Below are 16,917 nucleotides of genomic sequence, written 5' to 3' on the forward strand. Positions count from 1 at the left end.
GGTCAGCTCATCAGTATATCAGCGTGTCGTCAGTTCTCGGGTACTTCCGGTTGTTTCGAACTGGCAGCCTCAGATCTTCAGGCATACGAGGCGGCAGCTCTACCAACTGAGCCACACCTCCTGCCCACTCCTCCTACTTCACAGTCCAGACATGCCATTAGTCCAATTTGTGCACTGGGCATCCAAATATACTTGAAATCCATAAAGTCATAACTCCACCTTGCGTCTGCCCTCACAATATTGAGGGGGGAGGGAGTCTGCTCTTTCCATTGTTCCAATTTGACATAATGAGGGGACAGAGAGAGCATTAAAATGTAAGATTCTGCAGCACAAGAATATTCAGGAAGTAACTGTTACTACAACAGCAATGTCCGTCCATGAAGGCAGAAATTTAATTCCTATTTCACAGTCTGGATAACTTTCCTTTTTTTTTCTTTTTTCTTTTTTAAAAAAAGCATTTGACATATGACCACCAAAAAACTAAGGTCATGATTACACAAATGGTTAATTCAATGTACAGTACCTGAAACCTCCCAATCAAGCAGCTTTACCCATCTGGGGGTATAGCCACCTTTCTCAGTAGAGGGGCTCTCTCTCTCTCTCTCTCTCTCTCTCTCTCTCTCTCTCTGCCACAAAAAAAAGCCTGCACCACCAAGCTTCCTCCTTCAGACTCCCAAACTTCCTATCAAGCAGGTTGCATCTGATACTATTTTTGGAAAAACTAGGAACGTGTGTATATGCAGCCTTGGAGAGGTAGCCAGGAGACCTCAAGATAGGGTGGAGGAGGCTGAATTCTAATTACTAAGTATTAGCCAAAACGTTTAGCTGCCTGGCCAAATGCAGCTGTCATGATCTTGGACCAACTGTGATTTGGACCAAGTGTTCTACCTGTATACTCCACACTCCTCCGAAAAGCAATATCTGTTACTTAAATCACAGTTCTATGCAACAACTGAATTGGGGAAACTGTGGTTAATGCAGTCCACATAATCCAAGATATCAAATCATGGCTTGATCCAGCCAGGTGTGCAAGGTGTGTGCTAGGACAGCACTCATTCCTGATCCAAGTTTGTTGGACCAGGATCTCATGACCTCTGCATTCAACCGTGTTGTGAACAGTGAGGGAATTCAGAAAGGCACTTGGAAGTGGCCAAGCTGAAAGTCACTGGATTCAAGTTCAGGTCTCCACCAACGAGCAGAAGCTTTCACGTCTGAAATATAAGAAAGCAGCCTTTCATTTTACCCTGGCACACTACAGTCAGATCCAGGCCATGTATTTGAGAAAGATTTCCTTTCCCACTTAACAAATTATTCATTGACTGAAAATGCCAAGTATGGAATGTTTCTTTCACACAGGACAGAACAGAAAATCTCTTGCCTAGAATGCAGCTGCTTCATCCAATTCCAGTTTTCTAAGATACCAGTGAAGTAAGAAGACCATCTCAAATGCAGTTCTCCAGAAAGCAGATGAAGGCCAAGGTGCCTATCACTGGTCCATTCCACAGGTTCAGTTACTATTGTTGAACTTTTAAAAGAATTTTTATAAGTCATTAAAAAGACATGAGCGTACTGTGTAAAGAGACCCTTATACAGGGCTTAGTTTTGAAGCCTAATTTGATGTCACTTCCAGCCATGACATCACTTCTGGTGAGTCCTGACAGACTGTCATTCTAAAAAGTGGGTCCAAGTGCTATCGATTTTGAAAACCACTGATATACAGTATTAAATTCCAATGAATTTTGCATGGATCCTAAACTTTCAGAACATCAAGGGTACAATCCTAACTAACTGTTAGGCTGGCGCACCCAGGAGAATCACAAACGTGCCATAAAGCACATTTGTGCCTTCTTGGGAGTAGGCTTGGCTGGCACAGGGACACATGCCTGCCCATGGAGGCTATATCCAGCCTCCGTGCCGATGCTGAAAGGGAAGGTTGCATCGGCCGAACTTGGCTGATGCAGGGGTCTGGGGAGGGCGGGGAGGAGGCGGGAGGAAGGCGTTCTGGGGCAGGGCGGGCACAGGGCATTCCAAGGGATGGGTGGATGGGGAGCAGGAGGCAGGGCTGGAACCTGGCAGTTATGCCAGATCCCAACCCCATTCTCCAAGCAGCGCAGATCGGCTCAAAGCTGCTCCGTTCTCTTCTGACTTGCGCCTCCTCCTGAGGTGGCGCAAGCCCAAGGAGACCCATTGGGGCTGTGGTGGCTTACTCAGGGGTAAGGGGAAGTTTCTCCTTGCTTCCAGCTGAGCCGGCCCCAATTTTGCACTGGATACAATGCAGGCCTCTTGGCCTGCCTGTTCCAGCGCAAGGTAGGATTGCACTAAGACATTCTAGCCTACAGAAAGTCCAGAACAAATGGTCTGAGAGAACAAAAAGAGAGAGCTGTACATTGACTGCCACTTTTAATTCTGTTCATTAATTTAAAAGCATTTCTCCTAGATCATCTCTACAGATCTTTATTTCTTAAAAGTAAAGTGCAGCAGATGAAGGAAATCACTCAAGGGCATTTGTCAGGCTAGAGTTACTACAACATTCTTTAAGCAATTCATCTTAAGATGATGTAATATGTTTCCAGAAGCATGCTTCTATTTTTAAAAAGAGCACCCTTTTCATTATGTATCTGAAGGGCATCTCTATCTTATGTTGCTATGTTGATTTTAACCCATGTAGAACAATGACAGAGTCCTTCTGGACATTTAATATACGAGGGTCGCCCAGAAAGTAATGCACCACATTTTTTTTCTTCAACAATTATTTATTGAACACAATGAAACTTACACACAAGAAAGAATGATGTTTCTTCTACACTCCCTATTTTTCCACGTAATCTCCGTCCAGTTCTATGGCCTTCCTCCAGCGAGACACAAGGGCATGTATGCCCTGTCGGTACCACTCCTTGTTCTGGTCACGAAGCCATTTCTGCACTGTGCGAATCACCTCTTCGTCATCCTCAAAATGTCTTCTGCGAATGGCATCCTTTAATGGCCCAAACAAGTGGAAGTCTGAGGGAGCTAGGTCAGGGCTGTAGGGTGGATGGGGTAACACAGTCCAACCCTGTTTAGTGATGTGTTCCAAAGTCCTCAAACTTGTGTGAGGCCGAGCGTTATCATGTTGAATCAAACATTCACCTGGGTTGTTATGGCGCCGAAGTCGCTGGAAGCGCTTCTTGAGTTTGGTTGATGTCTTCACATAAGCTTCAGAATTAATGGTGCTGTCTCTTGGCATCGCATCAATGAGCATGACACCCTCACAGTCCCAAAACACAGTGATCATGACCTTACCGGTGGAAGCAGTTGCTTTGATTTTTTCTTCTGTGGAGATTGAGGATGCCATTCCATCGACTGTCGTTTTGTTTCGGGATCAAAATGGTGAACCCAGGTTTCATCACCTGTCACAATCCTGGACAAGAACGCTTCCCCCTCATCTTCAAAACGTTTCAGCAACTCAGAAGAAATGTTTTTTCTGAGAGATTTGTGGTCCACCGTAAGACAGCGTGGAACCCATCGTGCACACACTTTTGAGTAATCAAGAGCATGGATGATTGCATCCACACTTCCTTTGCTGATTGACAGCTTCAGCGCCAACTGCCTAGTCATTATGCGTCGGTCCTCGCGAATGAGCACATCAGCAAGCTGCGTCTTGTCAGGTGTGACAGCCGTGGATGGCCGCCCCAAACGCTGCAAATCTTGGAGCTCTGCCGAACCGCCTTCTAATGGCCTCACCCTCTGTGCCCAGCGACTAACCGTACTTCTGTCGACTGCAGATTCTCCATAAACTGTACAGAAACGTTTGTGAATGTTCCCAACAGTTTCTTTCTCCGCAGTGAGAAATTCAATGACACGCTGCTTGTAACGTACATCACTTACAGACGCCATTTCAAAACACTGCTGCAGCTACGCTATCTGTCTGAAGAAACCAAAAATTTGTGTGCACACTCCTGAAAATTCAAATAATGTATATCTAAAGTTTCGCATTCGTACCATTACTGTAGGCTGAGAAAAAAAATGTGGTGCATTACTTTCTGGGCGACCCTCGTATATTAAGTGCTTGCAGACAGATAGTTAGCGATCACACTAGCTACAATGCATTTCGCAACCAGCCCGATTATGGCAATTAAAATTCTGCATACACATACAAACTGCCAAGAAAATTCTTAAAAATCATTCCTGTATTTTAGATATTTATACCCCAGTCGTTCAGCACAAGGATACCTTAGAGCACCTTGCATCAGCATGCTGAATAGTGTGCTGCTAGGGATGCTGGTGGGAAGGCCATAGTCTTCCCACACATGTCACTGGCTCTTAGGTAAGACAATGGGACTGGAACGAAACGGTAGGGGTGGGCTGAATGGGATGGGGAAGGAAATATAACGGGGTGGGGCAACTGCATGAGGGGGTGGATCTGGCACTAATGGTGTGTCCAGGATCCTATCCCCCTTTCCTGCAGCTTCCCTGCTCCCCTTCTTTCCTCATGCTGGTGCTAGTGAAATAGCTAGCACAGGTCCAAGGAGAACCATTGCAGAGCAGGAGGCTTACAGAGGAGTAAGGGGTTTAAAATCCCCTCTTGCCTGTGAAACCTCCCAATCCATCCTGCTGGATACAGCATGCCCACTTTTGGCACAGCTGCACCAATGCAGGGAAGGGGGGGGGAGGAGGACAGAGTTGTGTTGTTAAACAGTATTTGAGTGCTCTTTCTCCATTTTTCTTACAGTCTCACAAACTGGTCAGGTAGAGCCCAGTTACGAATAAATGATCTTTTGCTGTCAAGGGAGTTCAACAGAAAAAAAAAAAATTATGACCAGCAATACTTCCAGAAAGTGTTTCATTATAAATAAGAGGTTACATGGGTTTAAGTCTGCTTACAGCCCAATCCTAATTGATTCCCTGCACAGCAATGCAGAGGCATTAACACAGCTATTGCTGTATCCAGTGGGGCTGTTTTGGCCCTAGAGGCCTCCTTGAGGTAAGGGGACATTTGTTTCTATGCTCCAGGGTAAGCCCAGCAGCCCCTATGGGTCAGCTCGGACCTGAACCAGCTCAATAGCTAGCGCAAATCCGAGTTGATCCATTGCAGGCGGATCAGGCTTAGGAAGGGGGCCAGGATTCAGTGGGTACCACTGCTGCAGAACTCAATCCACCCATCCCCCCAACTGTTGCCTACCTATTCTGCCCCCCCCCCCCCCACTAGCTTATCTGCTCCAGCAGGTAGCGGCAGGCTGGAGATGTGCACGGGAAGGCTCCAACCTTCCTGCTGGCACTTGGGAAGCATGGTACTCAGCGCACTGTGGAGTAGGCTTTATGGCTGCTTTTCAGCCAGCGCGAAGAGCCCATTGGATTGGGTTATTACTTAAACTCAAAGTCTTTCCTTCTCAATCCCAGTGAGCAAATAAGCGGAAAGTATAATTTACTTTGCACATGCTCAAAGGTGCCATTTAATGTATTTCAATGCTCAAGGGCTGAGTTTTGACATGGAAAAAAAGTTGTGGCAGCAAGCATTGGCACATTAGGCCTTGTCAGGGAATCTAAACAGACACTCCTGAGCCACAATTGGGAAAACTGGCTTCTAAAAGGAAATATTGCTTAATAAATCAAGGAAGATGCATTGATTCTGGCCCCAGGATTCTGGCTCCTTAAGAGACTTCACAGCACAAGTCATTGACTTGAAACTCACTCAAGCCTCTCTTAAATTTTCCTGTAACAAAAAGGCACTTTCCATTTATTACCAATACCTTTCCATTTATTCAGAGGATAAGGCAGGATATAAATCGTTTAAATAAATACCGTGTGCTATAAAGTTCTGATCTAAGCAACAAGCAAAGATGCATTTTGTATCTTGAATAAGATTTTGCACATCTTTGCTTTTCAGCTTCTACTAAGTCACAAAATTCTATGCAAGGTACTGAAGCTCCACCTTTTCTAGGCTTTCAAAATTTTGCATGGCATTTTTCAAAGACTTTCCAAGTCTATTTTTACACACTCAAGAAGTAAAAAGCTCAGATTCTTAATACACTGAACTACACACTCCAAACAAAAACTCTACCCTTACACAGAACAGCAGAATACACAGCTCTAAGCATTAAGGTCCTTAAAATGGCATCCACTGTTACAGAGTAAGAGCATTTCATGAGCCTGCTAACAAAATGGCTTGCTGTTGGGAGGTGGGGAGAGAAAGAATGCATTTACAGGTAGAAAAATAAGTCAAAACTCCCCCTTTTGCCCTGTAAATGTGACTGATGGCAGCTCTGTTAGACCGACAAATTCCCATCTGTCAGGATTGCTCAACCAACAGGAAACCTACCAATATGTGTTGATGAAACTCCAAAGCACAGAATGGGGTCAGAAATATCGGAGGTAAAAAGCGCAATGGATTTTCCCCCCTCCCCTGCATGCATTTAAAAACAAAGGGCAGGGGTGGGAGATAATGCACTAATCTGCATCCAGAAATGTGCCTCCCCGGTTTTCTACATCAGTAATAAATTATAATTATAAGGTAGCAAGCATGAAACAAATTGTTATACCAAAAGTCACCCTTCAGTAAATGCTCCTGTTTTAGTTGTCAAGGTACTGTTGAGTTCCTACACTGACTCCTTTATACCTAACACATGCACGGGGGGGGGGGGGAGTGTACAGATGGACAGATCCTTGTTCCATGCAGTTTTTAGAATGAACAAAGGAGTAGAGTGCCTAAATGCATGGAATTTTACCACTGCAAGAAAGAGAAGGAACCACTGGTTCACATTTCTTCTGATAATGGTACAGCAGAAATAAGAAACAAAAATAAACCTAGTTAACCAAAACATCATGAACTGTGAAATGAGTTGCCTACAAATCACACCACATATTGATGTAATGGTCCAATCATTAGTTGCATGTTCCTGATAACTCCTCAGTGGGAGCCTAAGTCCAGTTAGGACTGTATTGATAAGAGATTGGAGATATAGACACTTCTTTGAGACAAAACAGAGAATAGATCATTCCTGATGTGTGCAATTACACTCAAATACCTTTCTGTTTATCAAATTAAAAAACCCAACAGCACAGGAACTATTTGAGCATTTAAAGAATTGCTTGTTGGATAGAAAATAGCTGGTTTGCCATTATGTGCACAGCATACATACATCTTGTAAGTCACTGCAGAAGAGCTGCAAAAATATTCGTGTTGATGTGATAATTCCTAATGAATCATGCCCAGCTGGCACTGAATAGGGTCTTTACTGCATAGAATTCTAGCTTATGAAATTTATTCGCCTGCATCCCCACAAAGTGAACATACATGAAGAAATCCATCCACATCAGTACAGCACATTCAGAACTAGCTTCATATGGTACAGAACCAAAATACAAATAATGCCAACTTTTTTTTATTCCAACTAAATACAATGGTTGGCTGCATTTGAAAACTGAAATTGGTCCACTAAAAACATTCTAATAGAATATACAGTTTCCAATGACAACAAAAATTTTGATTTCATGAAAATGAATTCAGCAGGATTAATTAAATAGCCGATATGGCACTGTAAATGTACAGGTTTTATTTTCCTAGCACATGCAGTCTCCTGAACAAAGGCCTACAGTGCAGTCTCTCTCCTTATGACATAAATCCTAAAATAAATTTGGAAACAGTCAGTAAAGTACTGCCACACAATGGCACAAGCTAGAGTTGCACACCAAAAAAACAAAAGCAATTCCACTGGCCCCTTCAAAAGAGCATAAATCCCAACACAACAGATGTAGTTCTGCTAATTCTCACCAAGCTCCATACAAACGATGATTACATTTCCTTATGAACATTTCAACTCTGAAGCAAGTCAGCTGTTTGCCACTACTGAAAGCCATTCCACGCAAGCATTGGTCTATGGATGAGAGAGAGCTACCAGTTTAAAAACAATAGGATGCCTAGTTGGGTGGATTAACATACAGCTGGTTCTAAAAGCTACATACCAAAGGCAACCCCAGGAGAATCCAAGACTGTAACTGACCAGACGAGGTTCTGAAGGTCAAGAGTTAAAGAGTCTCCAAGTGAGTGAAACATATGGCTGCCTCTTCATGTTTTCAACACACTCATTGACTCACAGCTACAGACCACGGGCATCAAATTACACCCAAATGCCTCCTTATGACTATAACCACAAATCCTCTTACCTTTCTTTCCACACTGCCCCTCCCTGAACAACACATACAGATAACCCATTGTGCTGATGGTCTTGCAGTTTGAACACAGTTTTTCATTCTTCACTCAAAAAATAAAAATTCTTGAAAACCAGTTTTCAAAAGTTCCATTTAAACCTATATGACTTTCTCCCTCTCTTCCAGGAGATATTAACTGAATGGATTTCACATGTCAAACTATTTTCTCGTACGACAGTTATACTTTTTACAAAGCAGACATAAAATTATATCTTCATGACCATCCCTAAAAGTATTTTTACACCCTTAAAAACCTTCCTTTTTAAAAGGTATTTTAATACATACAGTATAATCAATAAGACTTAGGCTTGTATGAAGCAGTTTATTTTCAGAATAAAATATTTTCGTCCCTCCTCCTCTCCCTCATACACACACAGAAAATAAGTGACTGAACTTATATCTGCAAGATTTTTTATTACTAAAATCAACACTACTAACATAAATTATTATGATTTTCAATGCTGGTACTAAATTTCAAATGCCATTAAAGCAAGCATAAAAATATTACTTTAAGTAACTGTACTTGGATGTCCCAACACTGACAAATCTTATCCTTAGGCTGCCACGCTGGCAGAACTACTGTTCTGTGGGCGCTACGTGCCATAAGGCAGTTGTAAAGCACGCGCAGCAGCACACACTACCAGAGTACTGGTGGGAAGGCCACCAATCAATAGATCAGTATTGCTGAGGAAACCAAGAGCTTCCCAACCTCAGAAGTGTTGGTGGGACATATGCCCCGGTTAGGAAGAACCGCCACTGAATCAGTTAGACAGACTGTTTGCTCCAATTGAGCATACTAGGGATCCAGCAGCTTCGACAAACTGAAAGCCAGCTACACAAGTCACTGAGGCTCTAAAAGGCAGACCCCTTCACTGGGTTGCAATGTGGCAATCTTAAACAACGGACAACTAGGAAGGGTTAGGCCAGCTGGGGATAGAGGCAGAATCAAATTTAAAAACAAAAACTATCTAAAGCTAAACCACTATCAAAGGTCCTTAAAGGAATTCTGAAGGATATAATATTATGGTCATCATTCCATTTATAAAATGAAAAACATACATGTTTAGTTTGAGTTACTTAGGAAACTGTTTCTGGCCATTATTTCTTTCAGAGATGGAAATTCTATTCCATAACAGATGAACTGCATTCCTGCCACATGGGAAAGATCGGTTTATGCTTCATTTCACCCACGGTCCTGGCTGCTGGGTTGCAGGCTTCTCAGAGAAATCAAAGCCATGCTCCATTACCATAATCAGGCACTGCCCTCTAGCAGGCTGCGGAAAACCTCATACCTTCCTAAACTTCTCCATCTGTTTGTAAAGATCTGGATCCAGTTCTTGAGACACATCTTTCATCCACAACAGCGCTCCTCGGTATTCGGTCCGACACTGCTCCATTCGGTTGACCGTCAACCATGTATCAGATACAGCTCTGTAGCGAAAGGTCTCTACTTCTTGGTGGAGTCTGCACAAAGGAATGCGCAATGCCAACCTGTGAAAGAACAAACAAACAAAACATGGAAAATGTAGGGGATCTGAAAATAAACTCTGTTTTTCTTACTTGGATCTGTGAATCAAAGAGACACACACAGAGTCACTGGAACAGAAACATCAATATAAAAAACACCACCAAGCAAAACTAGAATGGGAAGAACCTTCAAGGCTCATTTCAGAAGACAACAATATTTTCACAGGTGTGAAAATATTTTCACATCATTTCTGGATGCAATAATCATAACAGTCAATCTACCTGTCTTATTCCAAAATTTTGTGCAGTGAGGCTTGTGGTTCCCCCACCACACTTGCTTTACACTGCTAGAAAAAATTGAACTATGTGTTTTAATATGATGTAGAACAGAATATATTGGGAGGTACAGCCTAATGTATTCTCAGGGATGCATGCTTGAAATTAAGTAATTTTAAACAGTAGGTCAAATTAGTAAGCCAGAGGTTCCCAAACTGGATTGTTGCAATGCCTCAGCCAGGGACGCCCTGTCTCTGCCCCCTTAAGGGGCGGGGTGGGGCGACGGTGAAGGCAGCAGCCGGATCACCATAATCATTTCACTGCCAGACAGTTTTTTGTTGTTTTTTTAAAAAAACATACCTTGGTAGTGTTGGCCTTCTCAGGGTGATGGGAGCTTGGAACCCACAGACCCCCCTGCAGGGTTCCCCAAGCCTCAGAATAGCTAAAAATAGTGATCGCAACCCACTTCTGGTTTTGTGATCAAAATTTTAGCTACTCTTGAGGCCAGCACTGTCAAGAGTGTGTTAAAAAAAACCCTTTTGCATTACTGCCTTTGCCCCGCCCCCAAATGCACCTACAGCTGTTCCCAAACACCCAGAGAATTTGGGAAATGCTGAAGTAAACTTTTTAATTACAAATTAAAAACTTCACTTCCAACTAATAGGGCTGAGAAAAAGAAAAGATTCTGGACTTTGAAAGGCATTGTGTACCAGCTGCTTGCTTCCTGTGCAATCAGTAAGAAGCTATACGATGATTTTTCCTTTTATCTTTTAGCAAAATTTCACAAGTATTTTGGCTTTCAGGGTGAAGGTAACATATATTTCCTTCTAATGGTGCAGTCAACTGAAATTTTTATATCACGCATACCCAATGCACATTCCTCTTAGTACTGAACATTCATAGATGCAAATGTTTCAAAACTTATGCCAAAAAAGACTGCCTGCCTCTCTGTCAGTGACAGGTAATTTGTTAAGTGTTATGTTCCTTCAGACTATTTATCAGGATCCTGAAAAATGGCAATTTCACTGAGGAGTTATAATCTGTAAATGTACATAAAATAGTTAAAAAGAATAGTTAAGATATTTTTGATCCATAAACAGCACTGGTTAATTTGTGCAATATATTGATGCCAGGATGAAGTATATAGCAAGGGTTACTATGTTTCACTTCCTTTCTTCTGCCATCACTCACCTGGAGTTGCAGCCCACTCATGAGATAATTACTCACTATTTAAGTGGAACAGAGCTGGTTTAACCAGAAAAATCAGAGGATTACATCAGCACAGTGCTCTAAATGGTACATGCATGGGTGAGCTAGCCAGCAAGCTGTTGAATTTCTCAGCTATCCAAGTTTAGTAATGGTGTACATCAGGGTTGTCATTTCATACAGCAGGCCAAACAGCATTCAAGATGCCTGCTGAGGACCGAAAGTGATGTCATTAGGAAGAAAGTGATGTCATTAAACAGGTAAAAACCAGAAATAAGCACTCGTGTAGGAACTCACTGGCTGCAAATGACAGAAAATACACAAATCTTGATCATATTTCAAGATATGGAAGAGTTCAATTATCATGCTGGCTGACACCTCAGCATTGCTCAGGGGACATCCACTAAACCAGGGGACATCCACTAAAATTGAGTGTTGGGAGAGTTAGAACACACAAAAGAAAATATTTCTTTACTCAGCGTGTGGTCGGTCTGTGGAACTCCTTGCCACAGGATGTGGTGATGGCGTCTAACCTGGACGCCTTTAAAAGGGGATTGGACAAGTTTCTGGAGGAAAAATCCATTACGGGGTACAAGCCATGATGTGTATGCGCAACCTCCTGATTTTAGAAATGGGTTATGTCAGAATGCCAGATGCAAGGGAGGGCACCAGGATGAGGTCTCTTGTTATCTGGTGTGCTCCTTGGGGCATTTGGTGGGCCGCTGTGAGATACAGGAAGCTGGACTAGATGGGCCTATGGCCTGATCCAGTGGGGCTGTTCTTATGTTCTCAGGAGCTGAGAGCCCAAGGGCCAGATAAAATGCTTCTGCAGGCCGCATCTGGCCCACGAGCCTTATGTTTGACACTCCTGGTGTACAGCATCTTCCTAAACACCAGGAAGCATAAAATACTCTTCCTTGATTGATGCCTTTCCACTCAAATTTTGCTGGCCCATATTTGATTTATTGTAGACACAGAATGTATACAAGATAAGACTAGGACTGCTGTGCGCTTTATAGTTAACTAGTACGAACAGTTTCCACCAGCCATTTCTTCAAAGAAGCCCTATTGCTCTACTACACGAATGGAAGATATATGCCGCAAAGATGGAAGTTTTCAACTCAGTGACGTACAAATATCAGAATTTCACAGGGTTGGATCCAGAGTAGCACAGAAGGAATTCTGCTTATATCAAGGTGCTTTCCTGGCTCCTCCCTCCCTCTGTAACTCTTCGAATTCAGTTGTGAAGGTCAAGGGAGCTTTAAAAACAGGGTAGGAAGGAACTACTCCACATACAAGTTCTGAATAGCAACGCTTATCCAGTCCAACATACCTTTGTTGAGAAGAAAAGCAGAGGGCCTTTCCTGTAGCTTGCATCATTTTGCCTGCTCTAGTTTTATCCTGAGAACCTTGGGATCGGAGAAATTTCCCCAGTTCATTTTCTTCCTGAGACAGAACTAACACACAAAAACAATGTTAAAACACAGAGAGGGGTGTGTGTTTGTGTGTGTTTTTAATGCTTTAGGCTACAATCCTATTGACACTTACCTTAGAGTAAGTCTCATTGTCTATAATGCGACTTACTTCTGAGTAGACATGGCGTAGGATTGGGTTCATAATTTTGTAATTTGGGCAACAACTCACATTGCTTGCAAGAAAAAAAAAAGATTGAACAGAATAACCTTCCACGCCTGCCTACAATTTCTAATTAACCTTCATGCATCTCTTGCACTTACAAAACACAAGATCAGATTCACTTCAGCACACCTCTTCATGGGCTCAGTGTAATGTAACTAGAACTGCAAAATGACCTCCACGCTGAAAAGGCAACAGGAGAATGTACTACTTCTTGCATGAACAGAGGTATTCGCTTGGAGGGATCAAATGAAGTAGACGATTGTGACCTGACGACAATACTTAGAATTTCCCTTGATTGTTTTAGACTCTCTTTCAATTGCTGGAGCCCCATGCTCAAGTGATAGAAGATCACTTGGCTCCTGTAAACTGTATGCTGATTTAAAACAGCTTAGGTACTTTCTCCTTGAATTTAATTCCCTCTGTATAAATATTTGCATAAGAATTTTTTTTTTTTTTGCTGGAAAATTAAATTGCTTTTAAATTAGGGATAAAAAAATTGAAAGCACAGGAGGTCAAAGCAGGGCATAAAATTCCCCTTGCTCTGATATCATTTATCTCGTTACATGTTTGGTCCACATTTCCCTCAAGAAACTCAGAGCAACGTGCACACTTGATCCCTTCCCATTTTATATTCACAGCAACCGAAAGAGATGGGATGATCGTGGGGTGAAAAGGGAGCTGCATGAAGCCAACCCCAGCTTTAAAAATACTTACAACAAATCCTTTTTTGATAGAGTTCAATTGCTTTAAGTAAATCCATACATGTCCTCTGAATTGAATGGAACAGCTGAAACGAAACATTCAGGATTCAGTTAGATTTTTCAAACACAGAAGATGCAACAAAACACACAATTTCATAATGTAACATCTTATTAAACTGTAGTGATCATTTTCTTTTCAAGCAATATATTGCTTCCCAAACCATATCTGCTTTCCTTGCAGTGTAGCTAGGAAATCATTTTCCAAATTTGTAGATCGCACGTGCAACAATGCCAAACTCCACATTATGCCGTTAAAAAAGTCAATTTCAAAAGATCAGACCAACTTCAAAGCATGTCTTTCCAGAAGTAACAGCCTGTGGCACGTTGCTCATATTCTAAAGAAACAAGTGCACAATCCTAATGTGCCAGTATTTTTAATGCCAATAAAGGTTTACGGATGATGATGATGTGCCGGTATCCTACACAGGCTGGGAGCTGCTGGAGGTCACCCAGGGGTAAAGGGATATTTCCCCCCTTACTCTGTGTAACACCCCAGCCTGTACTATGGGGCTATTCAGATCTGCACCACCTATTTAGCTGGCGCAAATCTGAGGAGTCCACATAAGGCTGCCCAGCTCCAGAATGGGGTTAGAAGTCAGCGTGTACTGCTGTCGCCTATCCCACGCCCCCCGAACCCAATCCTCCCCACATTCCCCCAGCCCAGAAATGCCCATTCCCCACCTGGAGTGCCCTGCCGCCATCGTCTCCTTTCCTCAGCTGGCGCATTCCCTACCTTTCTTGGGCAGCGCAGGGATTGGCTCTGGTGTGGCAGGCTGCTCGGACTTCTGCATCGGCCCAGCCAACTTCCAAACTGGCTCAAACATGCTGAACAGCATGTTTGAGCCAGTGCAGGGGGAGTCAGTGCAGGGGACCTGCGTTGGCGCATGTCATCTTTTGGATTGGGCAGCCCAAGAGTTAACTTATATGCCCTCTACCACTGAACTCCAGCTATAAAGTACAGCTTGGTGGCTGTTCTGTGCCAGGAATATGACAGCAGAGCTTTTAAGAGATGTCATTAAGGTCACAGGCTGAAGGTAAATAGGTAAAATGTCATTCTCGTACTGAAACTAGGCCAAGTAACAAATATCCAAACTACCCAAGCTTTCAGAGAAAAAATACATTTTGGTTTCGTTTTTTAATTTATCAGCAATTAAATGGTTACAAGAAGAGTTTGTTTCATTGAGAAAGGACAAAAAGGTTCTCTGTTATCTCTGCTAGTTCTATGACAACCACCAGGCTACTGTAAATTCTGTTGTTCCGCTGGCGCAAATATGCATTAAAACCAATTATCAACTCTTTTAAGCGTTTTTAAAAAGGAGGGGAAATACTGACAGGGCATCAGCACTGACTCAACCACAAAGGTTAATGACAAAGAACATGCACACACGCAAGGCTGCAACCTTGGTATGCATGCTGAACTGGGTTATTTACAGGGTAGTGCTGTTCATGAAACCAATCAAGGCCGCTGTCTTACACAGTGGATAGATGGAACACCCATCTTTGTTTGCCTGCCTCCATTGTTCTTCGTCTCACACCCTCTGGTTTCAAAAAGGAAGAGAAGAAAGGAAAGCATGGAGGAGAGACTAGGGGTGAGCAAGAGCATCTCTAACCACTTGTCTCTCCTCCACATCCCCCTTCTTCTCTTCCTTTTAAAATGGGGAAGGGTGGGGGATAAAGCACCACCACCACTGCAATGGGATAAAGGGGAGAAATCGTTTGATGTGCTGCCTCAGGTACCAGCAGGTCTTGAGGCGGCCCTGCTGATTTATTATTGATTTGCTCCACTTGAATACTGCCTTCAAGAACTCAAGGTGGCATTTTATCTCCACAAATTTGTCAGGTAAGGAAGCAGGTGTGGGTGTTTGCATGTGCATGTACCTTTCCCCCTTCCATTTTCTGAGAAACTGCTATGTGAGATAGTCCCCCAACTTTTGGGGTGGATTCAAGGGAAGGTGGGGTTGAACAGCCCTTGCGTGCTTTTATGGCTTTACAGACTGTGGTCAAATAAGTTTTCAGATTCCATCCGCTATAAAAGGAGAGGTCCAGATGGACAGGCATAAATACATACTTACCTCCAGTTTTGCATCCAAATCCGCATCGGAGGCTACCACATGCTCATCTTCCTTTTTCCCTGTGACTTTGATAAGAGTTTGCTTTGTTTTCCAGTACTTCTGTTGCATTTTATTGACCACAGACTTTTCTTGGCCTTGGGCATATCGATCATAAAATTCCCTTGAATAACTGCTAGGGAGCAAAAAAAAAAAGTCATTTCAGAGATAAATACTATATTAATCATCAGATTAATAAGCTTTGATTCAACATCTATGCTGATATCTACCATTCTTGAATTTAGGGTTGTACAGTTTTATTATTATTATTATTAACAACAGTATTTATATACCGCTTTTCAACTCAAAGTTCACAAAGCGGTTTACAGAGAAAAATCAAATAACTAAATGGCTCATTTAGTTTTGCATGGCTACAGTTTTGCACTAATGGCTACAGTTTTGCATCTATACGAATTCCTCCAGCCCCATCTTCCTAGATGCTACTACTACTATCCTGACTTTTTGGCTTGCCCACACTTAAGGGTTTGGGGCTGAATTCTTCTGCAGTCCAAGCATCACATCATAAATGTGTGTCAGGTTTGGGAAAGATTGTGGCATGAATTCATTAGTGCTATAGAGTCACATTAAGGAACACACTGTTTACTTACTATTTGTGCCCATCCATCTTTCTTTATTTTCTTCCAATTCTAAGAATTAAAGAAAAACACATTATTAATATGGTTACTCAGCCCAGGCTTTTGGGATAGGAGTGGGACTGAATCATGATGCCACACACATGTCTTTTCCTGCAAAAGAACTGCAAAAGGAAGAGAAACTCCCAGACACAACACACCCAGATATGTATATTAGAGATGAGATTTTCTGCGCATTCAGATAAACATTTTATTATCAGAAGACCTAATGTTATTTTATCAAGTTTAACCAAAAATATTACTTTTCCTCACAGTGGACAATATTGTACCAATTTATTATTGTCCCCTGGGAGCTGGGGATAAGAGTAGGCCCTAAGTTTGGTGGTACTTGTCATAAGAGGCAACTGAACAGCCACCGGGTAGATGGGACTCGTCAGCCTGGGAAGGCAGCTCATCTGAGAGAAGGAAAACTCTGATCCCAAACCTCCACTGCCTTGTGGCTACATCCAGTTTTGGAGAAGGCTTCAGGAATCAACCTCGAGGCAAAATCCGGAGCCGGAGTCCCTGAGGCAGTTCATGGCTGAACACAGTCACGTTCTGGCAACTCCTGCAACGCCGCTGGAACCAACTGTATTGGCTTCTGCCTTTCCATTGGAACATTTCAGCAACGTGGAGAGGGGGGAT

At 42.7% G+C, this 16,917-nt stretch overlaps 1 protein-coding gene across 7 annotated transcripts in view; it reads right to left on the reverse strand.

The window, feature by feature from the left end:
- ICA1 (islet cell autoantigen 1) overlaps positions 1-16,917 on the reverse strand; it is a 77,233-nt gene that overhangs the window by 41,160 nt on the left and 19,156 nt on the right. For 4 of the 7 annotated variants that reach the window (XM_066627860.1, XM_066627862.1, XM_066627861.1 and 1 more), the window contains 5 exons: positions 16,249-16,287; positions 15,605-15,776; positions 13,486-13,558; positions 12,467-12,590; positions 9,477-9,675 (listed from right to left, as the gene is read on the reverse strand). In XM_066627860.1, coding sequence (XP_066483957.1) covers positions 9,477-9,675; positions 12,467-12,590; positions 13,486-13,558; positions 15,605-15,776; positions 16,249-16,265 — 585 coding nt within the window. In that variant the 5' untranslated portion in view covers positions 16,266-16,287. The remainder of the gene's footprint in view (positions 1-9,476; positions 9,676-12,466; positions 12,591-13,485; positions 13,559-15,604; positions 15,777-16,248; positions 16,288-16,917) is intronic. The other 3 variants (XM_066627864.1, XM_066627866.1, XM_066627865.1) reach the window with 1 other exon arrangement.

The sequence above is a fragment of the Tiliqua scincoides genome, chromosome 5, assembly GCF_035046505.1.
Source record: "Tiliqua scincoides isolate rTilSci1 chromosome 5, rTilSci1.hap2, whole genome shotgun sequence".
NCBI classification, from domain to species: domain Eukaryota; kingdom Metazoa; phylum Chordata; class Lepidosauria; order Squamata; family Scincidae; genus Tiliqua; species Tiliqua scincoides.